Genomic DNA, 20,760 nt, shown 5'->3' with positions numbered 1-20,760 from the left:
TTTGATTTTCCTGATATACTGAGCTGTATGATATACAGATGCTGGTAATTCTTAACACTCCAGAATTTTTTTAAAAAAGCTCTAAAGTTCAAACAGATATTTAACTTGTGATTTAACTTGTGGTATTCTTCTTCTTCTTTTTTTTTTTTTTGGCACCATGGATTTGAACCCAGAGGCACTAAACCACTGAACCACATCCCCAGCCCTTTTTTATTTTGAGACAGGATCTCACTATGTTTCGTAGGGCCTCCCTAAATTGCTGAGGCTAGCTTTGAACTTGCAATCCTTCAGCCTCAGCCTCCTGAACCCTGGGATTACAACCTCTGCACCAGGTGATATTCATGTTAATACATAAAACTAACCTGTATTGAGGTAAGCTTGTTGCTTTCTTCCAAAAACTGTTGTAGAGTAACAATTTCACTTCCAGGGGAACCAGTTTTGATTTTGTGATGTGCTCGACTTTCTAGTGTTTCAGGCATTTTGTGCTGGAGCACTGGACTTGATCTGGTCTGTCTTTTCAAGTACTGGATTGGACTGCTACCACTGCTGGACCAAGTCTCATGATCATGAAGCAGGCTAAATTCTCCACTGCTGTGGCTTTGTGGCCTGCTTTGGTTATTAACTGCACCTGCTTTTGGAGTAAATGGTATGTTGAGACTTCAGTAATAGAGATGAGATTAATACTATGTAAGCAGTAATATTTGTTGATGGGACTCTTACTGTATGAATAGTCAATCTTACTTTCAGGTTTTATTTAGAATTGCTTAGTAAACCACATTAATCTTTCATCAGTTTAACAACTATCTGTCACAGCTTGCTTCCTTATTTTGTCAAATTGACAGATATTTTAAGTTCCATGAGGACAAAAATTTGCTTTTACCATAATTCTCAGAGCCTAAAGAGAACCCCTTACAAAGAAAGCATTCAACATACTGATGACTAAATATATGAATAAACAGATGAGTGAATAATACATTTTTAAAAATTCAGGCTCAATTAATTGTAAAATTTAGTCAAGAACATGATTACATGAATTTTAAATTATTTCAAGATGTTAAAATCCAAAACTGTTCTGAATGCAAAAAAAAAAGAGAGGTAAAACAAGAAGAGATTTCTAGTTCTTTGTTTCTATGTGAAGTTCCCTTAACTTATTTGAAGGTTCTGTTCATCCTAATTGAATACTTAAATTAAAATTTAAATAACACAAATAAGTAAGTCAAATGGAGACATGATACAGTTAGTTAGAAAACTCCAGTAGAATATGAAATCAAATATTTACTGTTTTATTCTTCTCTTAATGAATCATCTTATTGTTCCTACTGTCCACTGTTGGTATGTTGCCTACATAGTCTTATAAAACTCAGTTGAAGGTCAATTATATAGAATGGAAATTAGTTAGTTCTGGAATAAAGCTCCCTAAAATTGATACTATTCCTAAAGAGTACTGATTTATTTTGATCAATAAAAATCTGTGTAATACATCAAAACAGAAAATGAAACTTTCCATGGTTTCCTAATTACAGAGAGTAAAGTGGGAGATGAAAGAATTTATCCCAACTTATGTAACGTTTCACAGCAATAGCATTTTCTTAAATTTTCAAATAAAAAGAAATTCTTCACAGTTTATACTATGTTTTCCTACTAGACATAATATGCTTGTAAAAAAATTTTTTAAATCCCTCAAAATCAGATATTTTACATCATTGCAGTATGCCATAGCATTCATGATGAAATTACAACTATCGACGAAATAATTTTATAATCCTCAAAGCACCAGAATATATTCATTATATAATTTGATAATTCTGGACTATACAGGATAACTATAATAGATTGGTTAAATAATTCCAGCATCTGAAAAGGCAGTATATCTTAAAAGAAAAAGATTTTAGTCAAAGTTTCCATACATTTAACATAAAAGCCTCACCTCTGAATGCATATTTAAGAAGTGACGAAGAAGTCTTGAAATAATTCTTTCTATGAGCAATATGCATCCATATAGTTCTTGTACAACACACACACACACACACACACACACACACAACTGCTTTTCAAATTAAGAATAACAAAGCTTCATTTTATTTTGTGGATAAATTAAGCTAAAAGTATTTCTAAAATATGATTAATGTAAGTTTAAAGTACATGTATCATAAGAAAATTAAGGACAATCACTTAGATGTCCAACAAAATGTATAAGGACCTATGAACAATTTTTATGTACAACATGAATATTTTATCTGTGAAGATGAAAAACTGAAACCAAAATAACTGCTCCTGTTTTTACATTAGTATTCATTGAAATACATATGTATTACAATGAAAAAAACACAGATGTTCAAAAGACTATGTTCCAAACACAGATTTGTATTTCACACTTTATACTGGAAATGTCATCTCATCTCCAACTTTGTTCCCCACTGGTGCTGAGGACTGAAAACAGGGTCTTGTGCATGCTAAGCATGTGTTCTACCAATGAGCTACAGGCTCAGCCCCACCCAAACTTTTAATTAGTACTGGAAATGGATGGATTACATTAATAAATTTACCTACAGCATACCTTTGACTTCATGGAGTGAAGCATTATTATTGCTATTGCTAGTGGATGTTCTGCCACTATCAAGGCTGGCTGGTCTTGAAGCTAAATGAAAAAATCAGGAGACAGTGTGATAAAATTTCTAAGCTGATAACACTGAATTGTACATTCTGATCACAGAATGCTTTGAGAAAGCAATCATGCATACTTTCACAGACTAAGCATGCCCACAGACAGGTGAATCTTGTAGTTTAGAAAGCAAAGACATTTTCAGATTGTAGTCCTATCTACAATAGATAGAAACAACCATACAGTTCACACTGCCCTATGCTACTACTTCTTAAAACCCCACTTAAAATTCCATGAAATTCCTCTATTATGTTATCCATTTTTTATTATTAATAATGGTTTAGTTTTTTAACATATGATTTCAGGTGGAAATTAAACAATCTGAAATATTCAATTGTAGAAACTTTGCTAAAGTTCATCCTTTGCCAAAATGAGTATTTGCAAACCAATGGTAAAATTAAACTCTTATAACTAAGCTTATATAAAAATAGAAATAAAATTATCTTTGGAGATTGTGCAGGCATATTTTATAAATGACCTTGATTAAAAGAAAAAGCATATAAATCAAAGGCTGAATGTTCTCTCTGATAAGTGGATGATGATTCATAATGAGGGAGGATGGGAAAATGGAGGAACTTTGATTGGGTAAAGAGGAGGGAGGAAAAATGGTGGAATGAGATGAACATCATTATCCTAGGTCCATGTATGATTGCACATATGGTGCAACACTACATTGTATACAACCAGAAAAATGAAAAGTTGTGATGCAATTGTGTAATGAATCAAAATGCATTCTGCTGTCATATATACCTAATTTAAATAAATTAAAAAAAACAGAAAACACAGAGAAACAATAATATTATTAAGGACAAAAGGGAGGATTAGGTTTGAAGAAATGGCAGAAGTAACTGTGAGATTCAGGACAGACAGAACATGCTTGCTGGCAATGCCACATTCACCTATTCAATGCAAGAGTGTCAGCATTCCCATTTAGCATTTAATGTGTACTCCCTAAATAAAGGACCATATCTTACCATGAACTCTTGATCCCGTACTAGAATCATCACTAATACCATGTGGACTTATGTCTTCAAAGGATGTAGCATCTACATAAAATAGCAAAATGGATATAAACATATTTTTGTAACAAAACAATACCACTACAAATTATTTACACAGAATGTAGAAGTTCTTTTTCAATCACATATATCTTGACTTAACATATTTCATAGATTCAGCCAGAAACTGGAGATAGAAGTAAAGAATCAAGTAGTTCTGATGAGAGTTGACTTGCTTAGGGAAAATGTCAGAAGCAATGAAACAATCACTCCTGTGGCCCTGGAAAGTAAACCAAGAACCTGGATTGTTCTATGTAGTACTTTTACATTTTGTTTTGTTTTTTAAACTTAGATTTCTTTCTCCTTTTTTCACTCTTTATCTGGTATACTTCTCCTTTTCAATTGTTAGTTTATCAGCTGTTTATTATAAAAGTAGGCCTAGAGTAGATTTTAACTATTTGTGTAATGTTTTAAATTTTTGAAATGCTTTGGAAATTCCTCCAAATTAAATCCAGATTATGTTTTGATAATTATTTAAGGTTGTTTGAAAAAAAGAACACAGGGGAAAGTCAAATTAAAATTGCTGTTGTCAACAGTTACACCACAGTGCAAATAGCAGACGGCCTATACCTTTATTATTAACCAAATGCTTGGATCTGATGCCTGCAGAAGAGTTGACAGTTGAAAAGTTGATGGCTGTAGTAGAGAAGGCCATAGCTCCCAATTCTTTTCTCCTTTTACCCGTTGAAATATCATCAGGAGCCTCCAAATTCTCAGTACTACCTGTCCACTGTCCTCCTGCTAGGACCATGGACTGCACCAGGTCATTCATGGCTGGGATGCAAATGAAAGCAAATGAATCAGCATGGTTAATGTATTGCTCTTATTTTTATTTTGTATTAAAAATGATCTGATTTTTGTCTATGAACTAATGAAAATGGACATTAAAAAAAACTATAACCACGAGGTCATTTGAATTATGACATGCATTCAGTTGAATGAAATGAGGAGGCCAAAGGCTGATAAGTTTCAGTAAATATTTTTATCCCACCTCCACCCGCTTTAAAAGACAAAGAAAGGAATTTTACTAGGTACAATTGCCATGCTTTTGTGCAATGATGTGCAATATAATTAGAAGCCTTCATAATGTGGTTTTGTGGTGACAAAATGGAATGAATTAAGATGGAGAGCAATTCTTATATAGCATCACTATTGAAAATGAAGGAGTCCTTGGTCAGAGCAGGTTATTGAAGAAATTATTCATTTTATAAATAAGTACACCACTGAATAAAAACCTGAAAGAGATGATCTCCAAAGTGATAGAGCCATTTAACGTGATTATGTAGTTACCCATTCCACTTAGAAAAAAAGAAACCCAGAATATTATTATATAAAGAATGACAAACATTTTCAAGGATTATAGGCCATTTTATTTATTTATTTAACCAGGTTTGTTAAGTAAACAAATACCTAATGCTAAAGATTTTGTTATTTTTTCCTTAAGTAAATTTCTTGAGGGAAAAAAATCTCCATGGCATATAAAATGTTCTTTTTTCTGCCAACTTTCAGAAAGCACTGGAAATTTTAAAGTATATTACATGTATTATTAAACATATGCATGTATATGTATCAGTAGACAATACATATAATGCAAACTCAGTGCAAACTTTGAAAAAAAGATTCTTCCAGCTCCTTGTAGTAAAGGAAGACTGCACTTTGCAAAATAATAAACTGGCACAGTCCAGAGAAAGGTTAGTGAAAAATTAGTAATGGAATCTAGTGTAGTCATTTGAAAGAAGCTGAACTGTCATAAAGTCTTACACATGGAACGACGGTAGCAGGCCTTCATTTTGTCTTTATCCTTCGGTCTGTTCCTCAAAAAGGGCAGTCTTTTCAGTGCAACCACTTTAATGTCAGAGCATGAGGGAAAAACAGAAACAGGGAAATGAAAGAAAAAAGGGAGAAGAACAGATGGGAGTTAAATGTTGAAATTAAGGACAGAAATGAATGTTTTGAGTTTCAGCTATGTATGCTATATTAAAGCTTATTCTCATGCTGCTGAATGATAATGAAATATGAAATATGTACTTTGATATTTTAAAATACTTGGAAAAGCACTGAAGACAATGATGAGGAACATACTTGGAAAGCTTAAATTGGCTAAAGTACTATAAAAACAGGAATTGGTTAGAATTACTTAGGAAAGGACCAATTTTTCTAGTTAAATCATAAAGGCAAACCTTAAAAATTAGGCTATTGGTTCCATAAAGTACATGATGAAACTGTACAAGGCTTTTTAAGCCCTTATTTTCTTTTACTTTTGAAGTTAAAAGCTTTATTTTAGAAAAAATAATTTAGGAAACTGTACATTCTATTGTAACACATCAACAAAAAATTAGGGGTCCCTAAAGATGTTCTGAATAATCTAAAGAAACTTTTGAAGTTACCTTTCATTTTCCCCCTAAACTTTAATGAAGAAAATATTGATCTAAACTGTCTTCTAGTGCATCATTTATCAGTACTACAGAAATACATATGGTTTCAACCAAAGTCTAAAGATGAAACAAGCAATTATGTGGAGTTCATTTTACAAAAAGTTGGCTGGGGAAAAGGAAAAAAAGAATATATTGACAGCAGTAATAAGTGAAAGCACTAAGCTCTGGTAAAGTGAAAAAGATAAAGACACCCCAAAGTAAGCAAAATGAGATAAAAATGCATATAATATTTTAAAACATTTCAAAGGGTGCTTTGGATGAGTTTATTTAAAAACACATTGCGAGAAAAAATTTTATCAGTGAAGGGATTACCACTCAAGCATAGGAGTCATTAGAATAAAAATTAAAATGTTCACTTGAGTCACTTAATCATTCATAAGCTACATTTTAGTTAAGATTTATCTTAAGTATACGAAAAATTATGACCCCAGAAATGTAATATAGGAGTTGGGAAAACAACTTTTATAAGACTTAAAAACACATTACACACCCCTTCTCAGGGTGTGCTATCATTTTGTAAATCTTTGAACCTCTTTTAATAAGTTGAAAAGCATCATTCATTAAAGAGAATGCAATGGACATACAGTTTTTTTAACTTGTTTGACTGCTAAGGTCTTTAATCTGACCTATTTCTACTCAAACTTGGTAAACACAGCTGTTTTCAATGATTAAAAAGAATGGACCGAAAGCAATGTAAAAATGGACACTTAGCTAAAACAAAGCTGGGTGGTTGCAGCATGCATGCACACACATATTGTTTTGTTTAGACACTTTTTTCTTTTTCTGTTTTCAACTGTTTTTCAAAGACTGCTCTACTGACAGACAGACACTCTTCCAAAATGGATACGATAAAAAAATTTTAAATTTGCCAGGGATGAAATGTGATTCTTCTTATGGCAGTTAGTTTGGAAATATACAATATTCTTTTTCCAAAGCACACTTAAAATTAAAGGAATATTAGTACTGTTGGGTTTTGTGTCTGCTTTAAAAATTCTAAAAATGAACAACTGTAGGAAAGCGGAAGCAAGAATCCTTCTGCTTCTTCTGAATGTTCTGGCAGACAGCATGAAAGAAATACAGATTTATACTTCTAACAGATAGGATGACCTCAAAAGAGATTGCTGTGCCTTTCTTGTGTATGCTCTCATACCTGAATCAAAACATCTTTGTTTAACTAAAAAAAAAAAAAAAAAAAAAAAAGAAGTAGATGTGTTACCATTTTTTACTTAGTGTGAGGTATTTTATATCTAAAGGAGACAGTTAAAACATCTTTTAAAGGAAAACTTTAGGTTTTCTCTAAAACAATAACTACAACTTTGTGGACAAGAGTAGATTGCAAAAGACCTAGAATGACAATAATTTTATTTGGAGAAATAGAATCAAAACTGCTTTCTAGAGATTAGTGTTTACATGTAAGAATGCATGTTTACTTTCTATTATTGTTGCTTGCCTATGGATTCTAGTTTTCAGGCTATTATATTTGTATTTTGAAATACATGTTATAAAATGTTTAATATCCTCACTCCAAAATAACTGTTCCCTTTCAAAGATAATTCACCTGAAGCTCAAACACTGTGCAGTTTTCTGAATACTGAGAATCACTCAGGTGTAGATCCTATCTCTGGGGAAGCAGCTGCTTTTGCTTATTATTTATTTCAAAAGAATGGGGGCGTATCTATGTGTGTGCTCATTTAAAATTTAAAAATTTAGTCATTTATATTGGTGATAATGTGAGAGGATTCAAAGTACCTGGTTTATATATTTTTAAGAATTCTAATAGTTAACTCATTGGATTTTTTTTTCTCTTGAAATATGATTTGTTAGGCTTTTACTTTGCTCTTGCTGTGTAAGCAAACTAGTGGCCAAATAAAAAGGTTACAAATTGTATAGAGCATGTTATGATGTGATACTTCTAAAATTTGTAATAAAAAGTTAAATCACAAGTTTAGTATGCCAATTCACATCTTTATTTCATTTTAATCAAAACTTTTCCCAAGCATCCCTCTCTAATTTGATAACCATCAAATTGCTCAAAGTATATGAGCAAACCCCAATTATAAATGCCTTATTTTGATTATTATAAATATTTATGAAAATGAAATCTTATACATATTTCTTACTTGTTTCTCATAACCACCCTGTAAAGTATAAAGCAAAGTTAAAAACTGCTCATGTTAAAACAATCTGCAACCTGCAAGTGGCAGACCTATTCTGGCTCTTATGTTCTTTCTACAATATTTTACCCCTCAGGCCAAATGATGATGCATAGTATATTTTAGAAAATTATGTGACTGGGTATTACTGCAGTATGTGATTAATTTGATATTGGATTAAAAAGAAATACCATATGTCAGATTGTTTTCCCAAAAGATTGCTTAAGTGTTTTTTGTTTTGTTTTTTAAATCTTTAGAAAGGACTCCTAAATCAACACTAGGTTTAAAAGTTTGAGCACTCACTGCTGCTTTTCTTGGTCCCCAGGGTTTGGCCATCTTCTAAAGAGTTTGATCCTACTGAAGAACTATCTTGACTATCTTGATGGGGCAGCTGAAGAAATCCTTCACTGGAGTCTGAACGGGTAGGTGTTAACGTTAGAGATTTCTGACGTTCTCGATTAATATCTTTCTTGGATTTTATCAATTTTCTCATTTTTAGAGTAATCCAGTTGCCTCTCCTAATAGAATAATTTAAAAAATTCTTAGTCTAAAAAATTCAACACATAAATTCCTCATGAATTAGAAGTCTTCAAAACTAGAACAATTTATTTTCCAAAATAAAAATTCATAAAATTTGGTTAAAAGTACCTTCTAGGAGGAGATGGGTCATAAAATTTGTATTGGTCCATAATTTTTTCTTCTAATTTCTCCTTTTGCCGTCTTAATTCATTTAACTTATCACTATAAAAATAAAAATGTTTTAGGACACGCAGTCATGTTTTGTACAGCTATGAATGATATTAAATTATTCTGGGACTATGATATAACTTCTTCCCCAAATGTAAACAAATGGTCACTATGATTGACAACTCTTAAGTTTGTTTATTAGGAAGAACAATGGGTTTTTTCCATATTTCTCCTTTTCTTCAAATTTCCAATTTAACTGGGCATAATGGTGCACACATGTAATCCGACCAGCTTGGGAGGCTGAGGCAGGGGGATCACAAGTTCAAAGACAGCTTCAGCAATTTAGTAAAATCTTAAGCAACTTAGTGAGACTCTGTCTCAAAATTTAAAAATAAATAAAGGGCTAGGGATTTGGCTCGGTGGTAAAGTGCTCCTGGTATCAAAAAAAGAAAGAAAGAAAGATCATTAGAAACTTCTCAATACTACCTGTGTTCACTGTCACTCCTGCCAGAATCATGTGATAGAGGCATTTGGCTAGAAATGTCCAACATAAAATAAGGATATTTTTAACTTATATTCAGTGAGTCAGAATGGATAATAATATTTGGAAATCAACCATACAAAAACATCACTTAAACCCTGGAAATAAATTAGTCACCATGGGTCAGAATATTAAGACAAAACTTTGGATAATACCTCTGCTTAAGGAACAGGAAACTCAAATGCCAAGAACTTTATATATACTCAGTGCTTTTTAATTTACAATATGGCAGAGACTAAAGGAACATATATTCCTAAAAAGGCTGTAGTCCAAAGTAGCCAGCAACAAATGTGAAATTTCTTTAAGGTTTTGCATTTATCTTAAAAGTTCATGCTAACTCTGAGATGGGTATGATGGCAGATACCTGTAATCCCAGCTATTTGGGAGGTTGAGGCAGGAGGACCACAAATTCAAGGCCAGCTTAAGGCAGCACTATCTCAAAATAAAATTTAAAAACTGTTAGGCATGTAGCTCAGTGGTGGAATGCTTACCTAGCATGCACCCTTGAATTTAACTGCCAGTACCATGGCCCCCTCAAAAAAAATTAAAAATAAAAATTTAAAAAATTCATGCAAACTCTGCCTGTGTTTCATGTGCATTAATATAAAAAATGCTCCCTACCCTAAATTCTATAATAAAATAGATATTTGAAAAATACATATATTTTGGTTTCAGATGTGCCTTGGCTTACCATCATGAACAAGTCGGAAAAGCATTATTTCATTTACACTTTAGAATAGTCATGGAAGTAGCTGTTATCTTTATTTTAGAGAGGCAGCAGCTAATGATCAAAGAAATGAAGTGACTTGTTTGTAGTCTTCAGATAAAACTGAAAAATTAGGACATAAATTAGGAGCTGTTTGATTTCAACAGCTGGCAGTTTCTATGACACTATGGTGTTTCTTATTTTAGTGGGGAAAGGGAAAAGAAGAATTTAATACAGGTGAATCATGGTATAATACACTGACCTGCCCAGGTCCAAATCTCTGAGTCTTATCAAATTCCCCCATTCTTAATGTACTTAACTTCTGAATAATTTAGCTGGCTAATTCTGTCTTTCATATAATTTGATTTTTTAATTTTTTGCTATGCTGGGGATTGAACCTAGGGCTCTGCACACCCTAAATAAGTGCTTTACCACTGAACTACCTCCCCAGGCTCATGTAATTTGATCTTAACTCCAATGCATGGTATAAAGAAACTTTTGTGAATTGGCTCCTAAGGTTTAGCCACTTCTCTAGTGTTCCGCCTCCTTCAGTTTGGCTATAGAAATAATAATTAATTTTTAGTTCTTACAACACACTCATCATACCTCCATGTTTTTGCATTGTTATCAATTTTGGTCTAGTATGTACCTTAAGCAAATTTTTTCTTGTAATTTCAAGTCTCAGCTCAAGTCTCATCTTTGGAAACTAGGGACCCCTATACATACCTCCATTGTGTGTGTATGTGTGTTTGTGTTATATTGACAGTATTCGAAACTGAATCAAGAGATTCACACATGGTAGGCAAGTACTCTGCCACTAAACCACATCTCCAGCCCTTTTTGTTTTGAGACAATTTCTTGCTAAATTGCCCAGAATGACTTCAAACTTGCAATCTTCCTGCCTTAGTCTCCCAAGTACCTGGGATTCTAGGAAAGCACCACCAAACCTAGCTTTAGCATCATTGTATTAAAAAGTATTTACCTGTCTTTACTGCTTTATATTACTAATTCTTTCAGAGCAGGAACCATGTGTTTTCATGTTAGTGTTTCTGGAATATAAGCACTCAAAACACATATTCAAATAATGTTGATAATCAAGAAAAATAAGTATGAAATTTTCTCTGTCACCAGGTATGGCAATGTTAATATCATGACTACTATTTCAGAGTGTGAAATTATTTGATACCTACATGTACTGTCTTTGTTCAACATGAAAAAGATCCTTGCTTTCCATATTCTGCTCCAAAAGTGTTCTGTTCTGTAGCATGAGAGTTTGAATTTGATCTAGTAAGTGTCGATTTTCTTCTTCCAAATTTCCTTTAAGTTGGCTAAGCAACTGTTTAAACACACACACAAAAATTTTTTTAAACATTTACATTTTACATAAATCACCTGACCTAAAACATTTAAAATATATTAAGTACTACACAAAGACTTAAGTCTTCCACTGTTTTAACAATTAGATGGTTTCACTTTGGTCAGAACATGAATGATTATTTTAGTGATAATGACAGGTACAGCACTGGAATACATGCTATACAAATGTATTTTCTTATTCCCTCAAACACTGGGTTTAATATATCATAAATGATCTGTTCCAAAATACTTTTTTTTTTTTTTTTTTTGGTGTGGTGCTGGGGATTGAACCCAGGGCCTTGTGCATGCAAGGCAAGCACTCTACCTACCAACTCAGCTATATCCCCAGCCCCAAAATACTGCTTTTTACCTTAAAAATTGTTTTACTTATAGTTTAAAAGCTAGATCAAATATCTGGTCTTTTGTTTAAGTGGCTAAGAAAGTTTGGACAAGTTAGTTAATTCTCAAATCTATAAAATGAGAATAGCTCTTACCATGCTACAACTGTTGAAAATAAAGTATACCTATGTCACATAGTAGACAGTTAATGAACAATTCTCAAAAGGTAAAGAAAATCAGGAAGAATGATACTTACTATGAATAACCATACAAAATCATCTTGATCCAAGAAATATCAATATTGTAGCATGACTGGTTTATTTATATATTGTTATATTGAAATATAATGTGGTAGATTCATTGAAAAAGTTATTTTCTTTCCTATCCACACCTTCTTACATTATGACTTCTCACTCTTCCCATCAAGCAGTGGAATCTATTTCCCCTCTTCTTGAATTTGGAATGCCTTTGCCCAAGAATAAATGGGAGTGATGTGTGAAAATTCAAACCTGGGCCTCAAGAGGCCTTGTATACTTCACCTCAGTCTATTGAAACCCTTCTAGAAGATGAGAAGCCACATAAAACAGTAAAGAGGTATCTCAGGCAGCTGCCCAGCGTATCTACCAGGTAACTATAAATGCAGAAGCAAATCACTGGTCTATACATTAGTGGGTGGATTGGTACATCTGCTTGGCTAATGCACAAACTCTTAAGCACAAAGAAATGTTTACTGTTCATCACCATTGAGGATTTATGGTTGTTATTATGTTAAAAGACAATGGATGAGACATATATTGAACCCTGGGCACTTAACCACTGAGCCACATCCCCAGCCCTCTTTATTTATTTTGAGACAGGCTCGCTAAATTGCTGTGAGGCTGGTTTCAAATTTGTGATCCTCCTGCTTCAGCTTCCCACATTGCTAGGATTATAGACATGCACCACCACATCCAGCGAGACATATATACAGAAAAGAGAACAAATTTTAAGTGTGTATATACAGTTTAATGAATTATCACAAAGTTAACATGTTAAGACAGCACCCAAATCAAGAAACAGAACATTAATTGTATTCCAGTAACACTGCTATGCTACTTTGCAGTCACCTTTTCTTCCCACGAAGGTTAACTACCATCCCCACCTCTTTCTTACACTTTAGACTTCTACATTTTCCAAATCATTTTATTACATGACTTTACCCCTAGCCAAAGATTAACATTTGTCCTAACTTGTGACAGCCAGGCAGAAGCAGATAGCTAGGGCCTTCTCTGATCTCTCCTGACCAGCATACCAGATACCAGACCACTTGGTGAGACCTACCAAAACTCACTGTGGTAGTCTTATTTCTTGGATGTCTTAGTTAAATTTCGGACTAATTTGCTAGTCAATTATTTGCCTCAATGTACTTTAATCTCAGGCTATCTGGGCAAGGAGCTTTTCCCTGCTCTGCTCAAAATCAAGCCAGTCTTCTCTAAGAGCAGTGCTGCTGGTTTTTACAGCTTACTTTGTGCTGTTAGAACTTCAGAGGAAAGAGATACCACAAGATAAAAATGCCTCAGAAAACCAACCACAGTTATTCTCTAAGGTTGAGCAATTTTTCTCTAATAAGTGCCTCTCACTTTTCTGTATGCCATTACTTGAGTTCTGGAGTTCTAAAATATTTTTTGACAGTTCTATCCAATTTTATTATTTCTTGAGGAGTTGATTTACCAAGTACACCTACCTAACTATATGTTATTTAGATTTCTATAAATCATAGGTAGAATGAATGCTCTGCACCTTTTAACTTTGTTAGGTAATTAAATGTATGTGCTTTCAAATTAATTTTCCTTTCTACTGGTTTATAGTATCACACTAGGTGTACCATAAACATTTTTTCACTAAGGAAACACATAACTTTACAATTCAAAGTATCTGACATAAAAGTTTAAATGAATAATAAAAATGAATGAAATTAAAGATAAAGTAGGTTTTTCTAAATCACTTGTGATTTTCAATTATTTGTGATCAATTCTTTTGAAAACATACCACTAATTATATGCTGCTGATGTTGTTACAATATGATTATTTATTTTTTAGGCATGTTTTGATATCCAAAGGAAGTAAGTAGTGATTCAATTTGTTAAAGCTCACCTCACACTGATTATTCAGCTTGGTGGACGTGATATCTAGCTGTTGGTACTGCTCCTTCAGTTTTGAAAATTCAGCTTCTAACCTTGTTTGTTCCAGTTTAGAAGTATTTAGAAGACTTTTCAAATTTTTATGGTCAGTTTGTAAAACTTCAGTCTCTTTTAAAAGCTGATTATATGTATGATTCAACCTAAAATTAGAAATCACAACAGAAATAGCATTAGATTCTCTTAATAGCTTTCATGTAATTTACATATTGTAAAAATACTGTATAAATAAAAGATATATTTAAAGAATATACAAGATACTTTGCCAGTTACTAAACTGATCAAGAATCAGTCTCTTTTCTGGGAAAACTAGATTAACAAATTTCTGAGTACATTTCTGTAGAAAAGAATCTTTAGCCTTTAAATAGGTTAAATAAAGATGTGGGCTGGGGTTATGGCCCAGCGGTAGAGCACTTGCCTCGCATGTGCAAGGCCCTGGGTTCAATCCTCAGCACCACATATAAATAAATAAATGAAAGTATTGTGTACAACTACAAAAAAAATATTAAAAAAAAGAAAGAAAGATGCTCACAATTTTGTCACAAAAAGTATTAATAAAAATATTTAGAATAAAAGATAAAAGAAAAAGTGACCAATTCAGTTTTGATTTTTGAGAATTCAGATTTTAAAATTCAACATGAAACAAAGCTTTCTCTTTTTTTCCCCCATTATTTATATTTGGAACAAGGTTCACTGATCTCTAAGGAAAGAAGTGATAGACACACTTTCTGTAAAGAACCAGAGAGTAAATACTTAAGTTGTGGGCCACATGCAGTGTCTGTAGCATGCCCCTTTCCTCCCATCCCACCAACCCTTTAAAATATAAAATTTTTTCTTAGTTTTGGGGCTGTACCAAAACAGAGAGCAGTCTGAATTTGGCATGTACTTTGGCATGCTAAGCTAGCAGTACTTTGCAAACCTCTATCTTATAACATTAAGAGCAGAAACCCAAGAAAAAGGGAGGCAGCCAAATGAAACAAACTTGCTCAGTGTGGTCCCTATTCAGAGAGCATCTAATAGTTTACACTCAACTCACTCCTCAGAGAATTTAAATCAGATTACAAAAATCATAAATAAAAATAATATATTTATGAAATTAAGACTTGGTAAAAAGAGATCAAAATGGCAAAATTAGAAACATACAGCAAATGGGTTGAATCAATTAACAAATGCACACCATGAGTAAAATAGCTGGTCAAACTTGAGACAGCTACGTAGTACATCGACAACTATGACAATCAAAAAATTTCCTGGGCTAGGGTTGTGGCTTAGTGGTAGAGTGCTCACCTAGTACATGTGAGGCACTGGATTTGACCCTTAGCACCATATGAAAGTAAATAAATAAAACAATGATATTGTGTCCATCTACAATTGAAAAAAAAAATTCCTGCTCATGCTTCAATTGAGGGGGGTGGTACGGGTTATATAAAGGGATAATGTACAAGGTCCTAGGATCTCTATGGAAATGTTAAAATGAGCTGAATTTTTAATTTTTTTTGTAGTTGTAGATGAATAGCAAGCCTTTATTTTATTTGCTTATTTTTTTTTATGTGGTGCTAAGTATTGAACCCAGTGCCTCACACATGCTAGGCAAGTGCTCTGTCACTGAGTTACAGCCCCAGCCCAAGCTCTTTGAATTCTTATATACTGCCCTTTAAAACATTAATAACAAAATGCAACTGAGTGAATATAATTCTAAAGAGGCCAAGACAACCTAGTCTAAGAGGGAAACTTTCTTGGTCCGGCATTACCTTAGATTAAACAGACTAAGGAATAGATGAATTATTATCCTTCAGATATCTTCATAAATATACTTATTAAAGAAAACATCTCTTTCATGTTTTACTTAAAGCCTTTTCTTTCCTTAAAACACAGACATGAATCCATAAAAGCTGGGCAAAGGCAAATCCAAGAAAGAGAAAATACTCAGAATCACTCTTTCCCTCTAACCTTAGAGAATTTTTGAGGTCAAGCTCCTTATACTCAATTTCTTCATTTTGGTTAAGTTCTTTCTCAGGAGGCCCCTATGTAATGTACACAATTAGATTACTGTAAGGCCCACCTAGGTCCATGAACTGTCCCAGTTATGTTAAAATCCCAGCAATGGAAAAAGATTAGCTAAAAGATGGGACTTTCAAAGTAAATATTCTCCAATATGGCATGTAATAAAAATGATGCTATCCTTACATTACATAATTTGTCACAGTCTTTTACTACATAAACTATACATATATATTCTCTTTACAAACTACAGTCTTTTTTACAAAAATAAATTTGTTTTAAAATTAGTTATGCATGACAGCACAATGCACGTTGATACATCATATATAATGGAGTGTAATTTCTCATTCTTCTTGTTATATATGATGTATACAGTCTTTTATTTTGGCTTGATATTGAGCTTATTGAAGGTCAAATTTGCAGTAGAGAATTTCTAGTTTTAACCATAGAAAACTAAATTCAAAACTATTGATGTGTGGGCTGGGATTGTGGCTCAGTGGTACTGCACTTATTTAGCATATGTGAGGCACTGGGTTTGACTGTCAGCACCACATGAAAATAAATAAATAAAATAAAGGTATTAAAAAAAAAAAACTGGGCTGGGGCTATAGCTCAGTTGGTAGAGTGCTTTCCGCACATGCACAAGGCCCTGGGTTCAATCCCCAGCACCACAAAACAAACAAACAAACAGAAGAACTGTTATTGATGTGTAAGCCTTGAGTTTAATCCTCAATACTACAAAACAAACAAAAATCCCTGTTGATTATGAAAATAAAGATGGCTCTACAAAATTAGGGATTTTTAAAAAAGGAAAACAAATATCCAGAGTATACAAAGAACTCAAAAAATTAAACAATAAGAAAACAAATAACCCAATCAACAAATGGGCCAAGGACCTGAACAGACACTTCTCAGAGGAGGACATACAATCAATCAACAAGTACATGAAAAAATGTTCACCATCTCTAGCAGTCAAAGAAATGCAAATCAAAACCACCCTAAGATACCATCTCACTCCAGTAAGATTGGCAGCCATTATGAAATCCTACAACAACGAGTGCTGGCGAGCATGTGGGGAAAAGGGTACACTTGTACATTGCTGGTGGGACTGCAAATTGGTGCGGCCAATTTGGAAAGCAGTATGGAGATTTCTTGGAAAGCTGGGAATGGAACCACCATTTGACCCAGCTATTCCCCTTCTCGGTCTATTCCCTAAAGACCTAAAAAGAGCATGCTACAGGGACACTGCTACATCGATGTTCATAGCAGCACAATTCACAATAGCAAAACTGTGGAAGCAACCTAGATGCCCTTCAATAGACGAATGGATAAAAAAAAATGTGGCATTTATACACAATGGAGTATTACTCTGCATTAAAAAACAACAAAATCATAGAATTTGCACAGAAATGGATGGCATTAGAGCAGATTATGCTAAGTGAAGCTAGCCAATCCCTAAAAAACAAATGCCAAATGTCTTCTTTGATATAAGGAGAGTAACTAAGAACAGAGTAGGGAGGAAGAGCATGAGAAGATTAACATTAAACAGGGACGAGAGGTGGGAGGGAAAGGGAGAGAGAAGGGAAATTGCATGGAAATGGAAGGAGACCCTCATGGTTATACAAAATTACATACAAGAGGAAGTGAGGGGAAAGGGAAAAAAAACAAGGGGGAGAAATGAATTACAGTAGATGGGGTAGACAGAGAAGATGGGAGGGGAGGGGAGGGGAGGGGTGATAGTAGAGGATAGGAAAGGCAGCAGAATACAACAGACACTAGTATGGCAATATGTAAATCAGTGGATGTGTAACTGATGTGATGCTGCAATCTGTATACGGGGTAAAAATGGAAGCTCATAACCCACTTGAATCAAAGTGTGAAATATGATATGTCAAGAACTATGTAATGTTTTGAACAACCAACAATAAAAATTAAAACTGAAAAAAAAAGGAAAACAAAGTTTAGTTTTACAAAAGGATTGTATTAGGGGCTGGGGACGTAGCTCAGTTGGTAGAGTGCTTGCTTGAGTGCACAAGGCCCTAGGTTCAATCCCCAGCAGCACATGAAAAAAAAAAAAGGAAAAAAAATGGCTCTTTCAAACGTATTAAATTCATAACTGAACAATCCCTATTTGAATTTTGTATGCTATCTTTCGGTCCCTCAGCTATGGCAGTGTAATTGTAGTATAAATGTCACAGATGTTCAAGCTTTTTAAGAAACACCTTCACATAGCCAAGGAAATAAGTAGTAATTTCAATTTGTGTGTGTGTGTGTGTGTGTGTGTGTGTGTGTGTGTGAGAGAGAGAGAGAGAGAGAGAGAGAGAGAGAGAGAGAGAGAGAGAGAGAGACAGACAGACACTGGGGATTAAACTGAAGAGGGAGGGCATAAACCACTGAGCTATATGCACCGTCCTTTTCATTTTTCAATTTTAAGACAGGGTTTTGCTAAATTTCTGAGGCTGGCCTTAAATTTATCATGCTCCTTCTTTAGCCTCCACTAGGCCCATCTTTATAGCAATTTCAAAAGACAAGAATCGGGATACTAGAATAGTGAAAAAAAGACATAAATGATCAGGTTTAATTATACTGTAGCAAAAAAAATGTAGAAATTTTGTTAAATAATGTAACTTAAAAACTTATTAGTTGAATAAAACAAGAGAGACCAATACATGAAAATAAGAAAATTAGGTTTTTGAGTGATTCCATAGCTGCATGATTTTGCTATGGGGTTTTTAAGAAGAATTCCTTCCTTCCTACCCTCCCTCCTTCTTAACCTGTAAAAAGAATTGTACCAAAGAGTCTGTTTTTTAAAATTCTAAGTCCTCATTATGGTTGGTATCACAGAGCGGTAATATAAATTTCAGATAAGAGGAAAACAAAATTAAAATATTTGTTAAACAAATATAAATTAAAATAAATATAAATTTGTTAAATATAAATTAAAAATTTGTTAAGTAAATATAAATATTTTTTACCTATCATTTTCACCACAAAGTTTCTTGTATTCTGCAGCTACTGTCTCATGATTTTTGTTTTCAAGCAGGATCTTTTCCTGTTCTACTTTGAGCATTTTTTCCAAATCTTCCAGTTGTCCTTTCTGTTTTAGTAACTGATTGTAACTGGAAAAAAATTAGGTATTTGGTTTATAATATTTCCAAGAAAGAAAATATTTTAGAAATAAAAGTGAATATGTTAATAAGTATCAATAAAACACACGTAAATTTAAATATATTTCCTTCATAAATTACCTCTTAGATGTGTTTAATGCATAAGTTTATTATACTACTCAAAGATAATTTGATTTAAATTAACAACACAATGAAATATAATTAATTACCGGTCTTCAAGGTCTTTATGTTCCACCTCAAGATTTTTGTGGGCAGACTTAAGAGTTCCATGTTTAGAGATGAGAGATTCATACTCTGAAGCCTGCCGTTCATGAAGAAGTTCCAGCTTTTCATGATCTTTGACCAAAGAATCATAGAGAGATTTCAAGTCTTCTCGATCTTTGATTAAGGATTCATTTTCATTTTCTAAGGAAGACTGCTGGATTAGGAGTTGTGCATTCTGGTTCATAAGTGAGGTACTTTGGGAATTAAGGGTGGAATTTTCAACCTGTAAGAATGTGTATTATTAACAGACATAAGAAAACTAGTTAATGTTTTCTTTTTTTTAATAATTTTAATATTTATTTTTTAGTTTTTGGCAGACAAAACATCTTTGTTTGTATGTGGTGCTGAGGATCAAACCCAGGCTGCACGCATGCAAGGTGAGCGTGCTACCGCTTGAGCCACATCCCCAGCCCCTTAATGTTTTCTTTTTTAGAAACAAAAAATTACAATGCTAACTTAAGGAAGCTCTAAATCATAGCAGATATATTCATATTATACTAGAAAACTTTGGATTTAGCGTCCCAAAAAAAAAGGCTACCATTTAATTTTTATTTTGGAGTCATCATGATACATGTATGTACACACACACAAAATACATATGTATAAATTAACATGTGTGTATCATGTATATTTTGAGTTGAATTTGAATTTTAATGCATAAATTTATTATACTTCTCAAAGATAATTTGATTTAAATTAACAACACAATGAAATATAATTAATTGTCCCATTATATTTTTTTGCAGTGCTAGGGTTCTGAAGTTGTTTTAAATGAAGGTGATTACCAGCTATTTGTATTGAACTTATGAAAAAGTGAATAGTTATCCTCAGGCCTTTTTATTTTAACACAGGTAAGTTGAATTTGTGATCCTCCTGCCTCAGCCTCCCAAGTTGCTGGGATTACAGGCGTGCACCACTAGGCCTAGTTTGCTCTTTAAGAAGTTTTGATAAGAACTACGCTTTTCCCCAATGGATCGTTTTAATAGAAAAGAGAGTGAGTGACAGGCTGGGGCTATAGCTCAGGGGTAGAGCACTTGCCTAGCCATGTGTGAGGTACTGGGTTCCATACTTAGCACCACCTAAAAATAAAGGCATTCTGTCCATCTACAACAACTACTACTACTACTACTACTAATAATAATAATAATAAATAAATAAAGACAGTGATAGCTGGATGCCTGTAATTTCAGCAACTGAGTATGAGACAGGAGGACAGCAATTTTGATGCCAGCCTGGGCAACTTAACAAGACCC

At 33.4% G+C, this 20,760-nt stretch overlaps 1 protein-coding gene across 4 annotated transcripts in view; it reads right to left on the bottom strand.

Moving 5' to 3' along the window:
• Positions 1-20,760, bottom strand: part of Ccdc88a (coiled-coil and HOOK domain protein 88A) — a 134,177-nt gene that overhangs the window by 8,834 nt on the left and 104,583 nt on the right. For 2 of the 4 annotated variants that reach the window (XM_040271362.2, XM_021724274.3), the window contains exons 20-30: positions 19,453-19,730; positions 19,091-19,234; positions 14,071-14,257; positions 11,433-11,578; positions 8,957-9,049; positions 8,612-8,826; positions 5,482-5,565; positions 4,291-4,494; positions 3,637-3,708; positions 2,558-2,638; positions 363-631 (exon numbers count right to left, since the gene is read on the bottom strand). In XM_040271362.2, coding sequence (XP_040127296.2) covers positions 363-631; positions 2,558-2,638; positions 3,637-3,708; positions 4,291-4,494; positions 5,482-5,565; positions 8,612-8,826; positions 8,957-9,049; positions 11,433-11,578; positions 14,071-14,257; positions 19,091-19,234; positions 19,453-19,730 — 1,773 coding nt within the window. The remainder of the gene's footprint in view (positions 1-362; positions 632-2,557; positions 2,639-3,636; positions 3,709-4,290; positions 4,495-5,481; positions 5,566-8,611; positions 8,827-8,956; positions 9,050-11,432; positions 11,579-14,070; positions 14,258-19,090; positions 19,235-19,452; positions 19,731-20,760) is intronic. The other 2 variants (XM_078029160.1, XM_021724275.3) reach the window with 1 other exon arrangement.

This window comes from Ictidomys tridecemlineatus, chromosome 12 (assembly GCF_052094955.1).
Source record: "Ictidomys tridecemlineatus isolate mIctTri1 chromosome 12, mIctTri1.hap1, whole genome shotgun sequence".
NCBI lineage: Eukaryota > Metazoa > Chordata > Mammalia > Rodentia > Sciuridae > Ictidomys > Ictidomys tridecemlineatus.
This window is presented reverse-complemented; position numbering and strand designations above follow the sequence as displayed.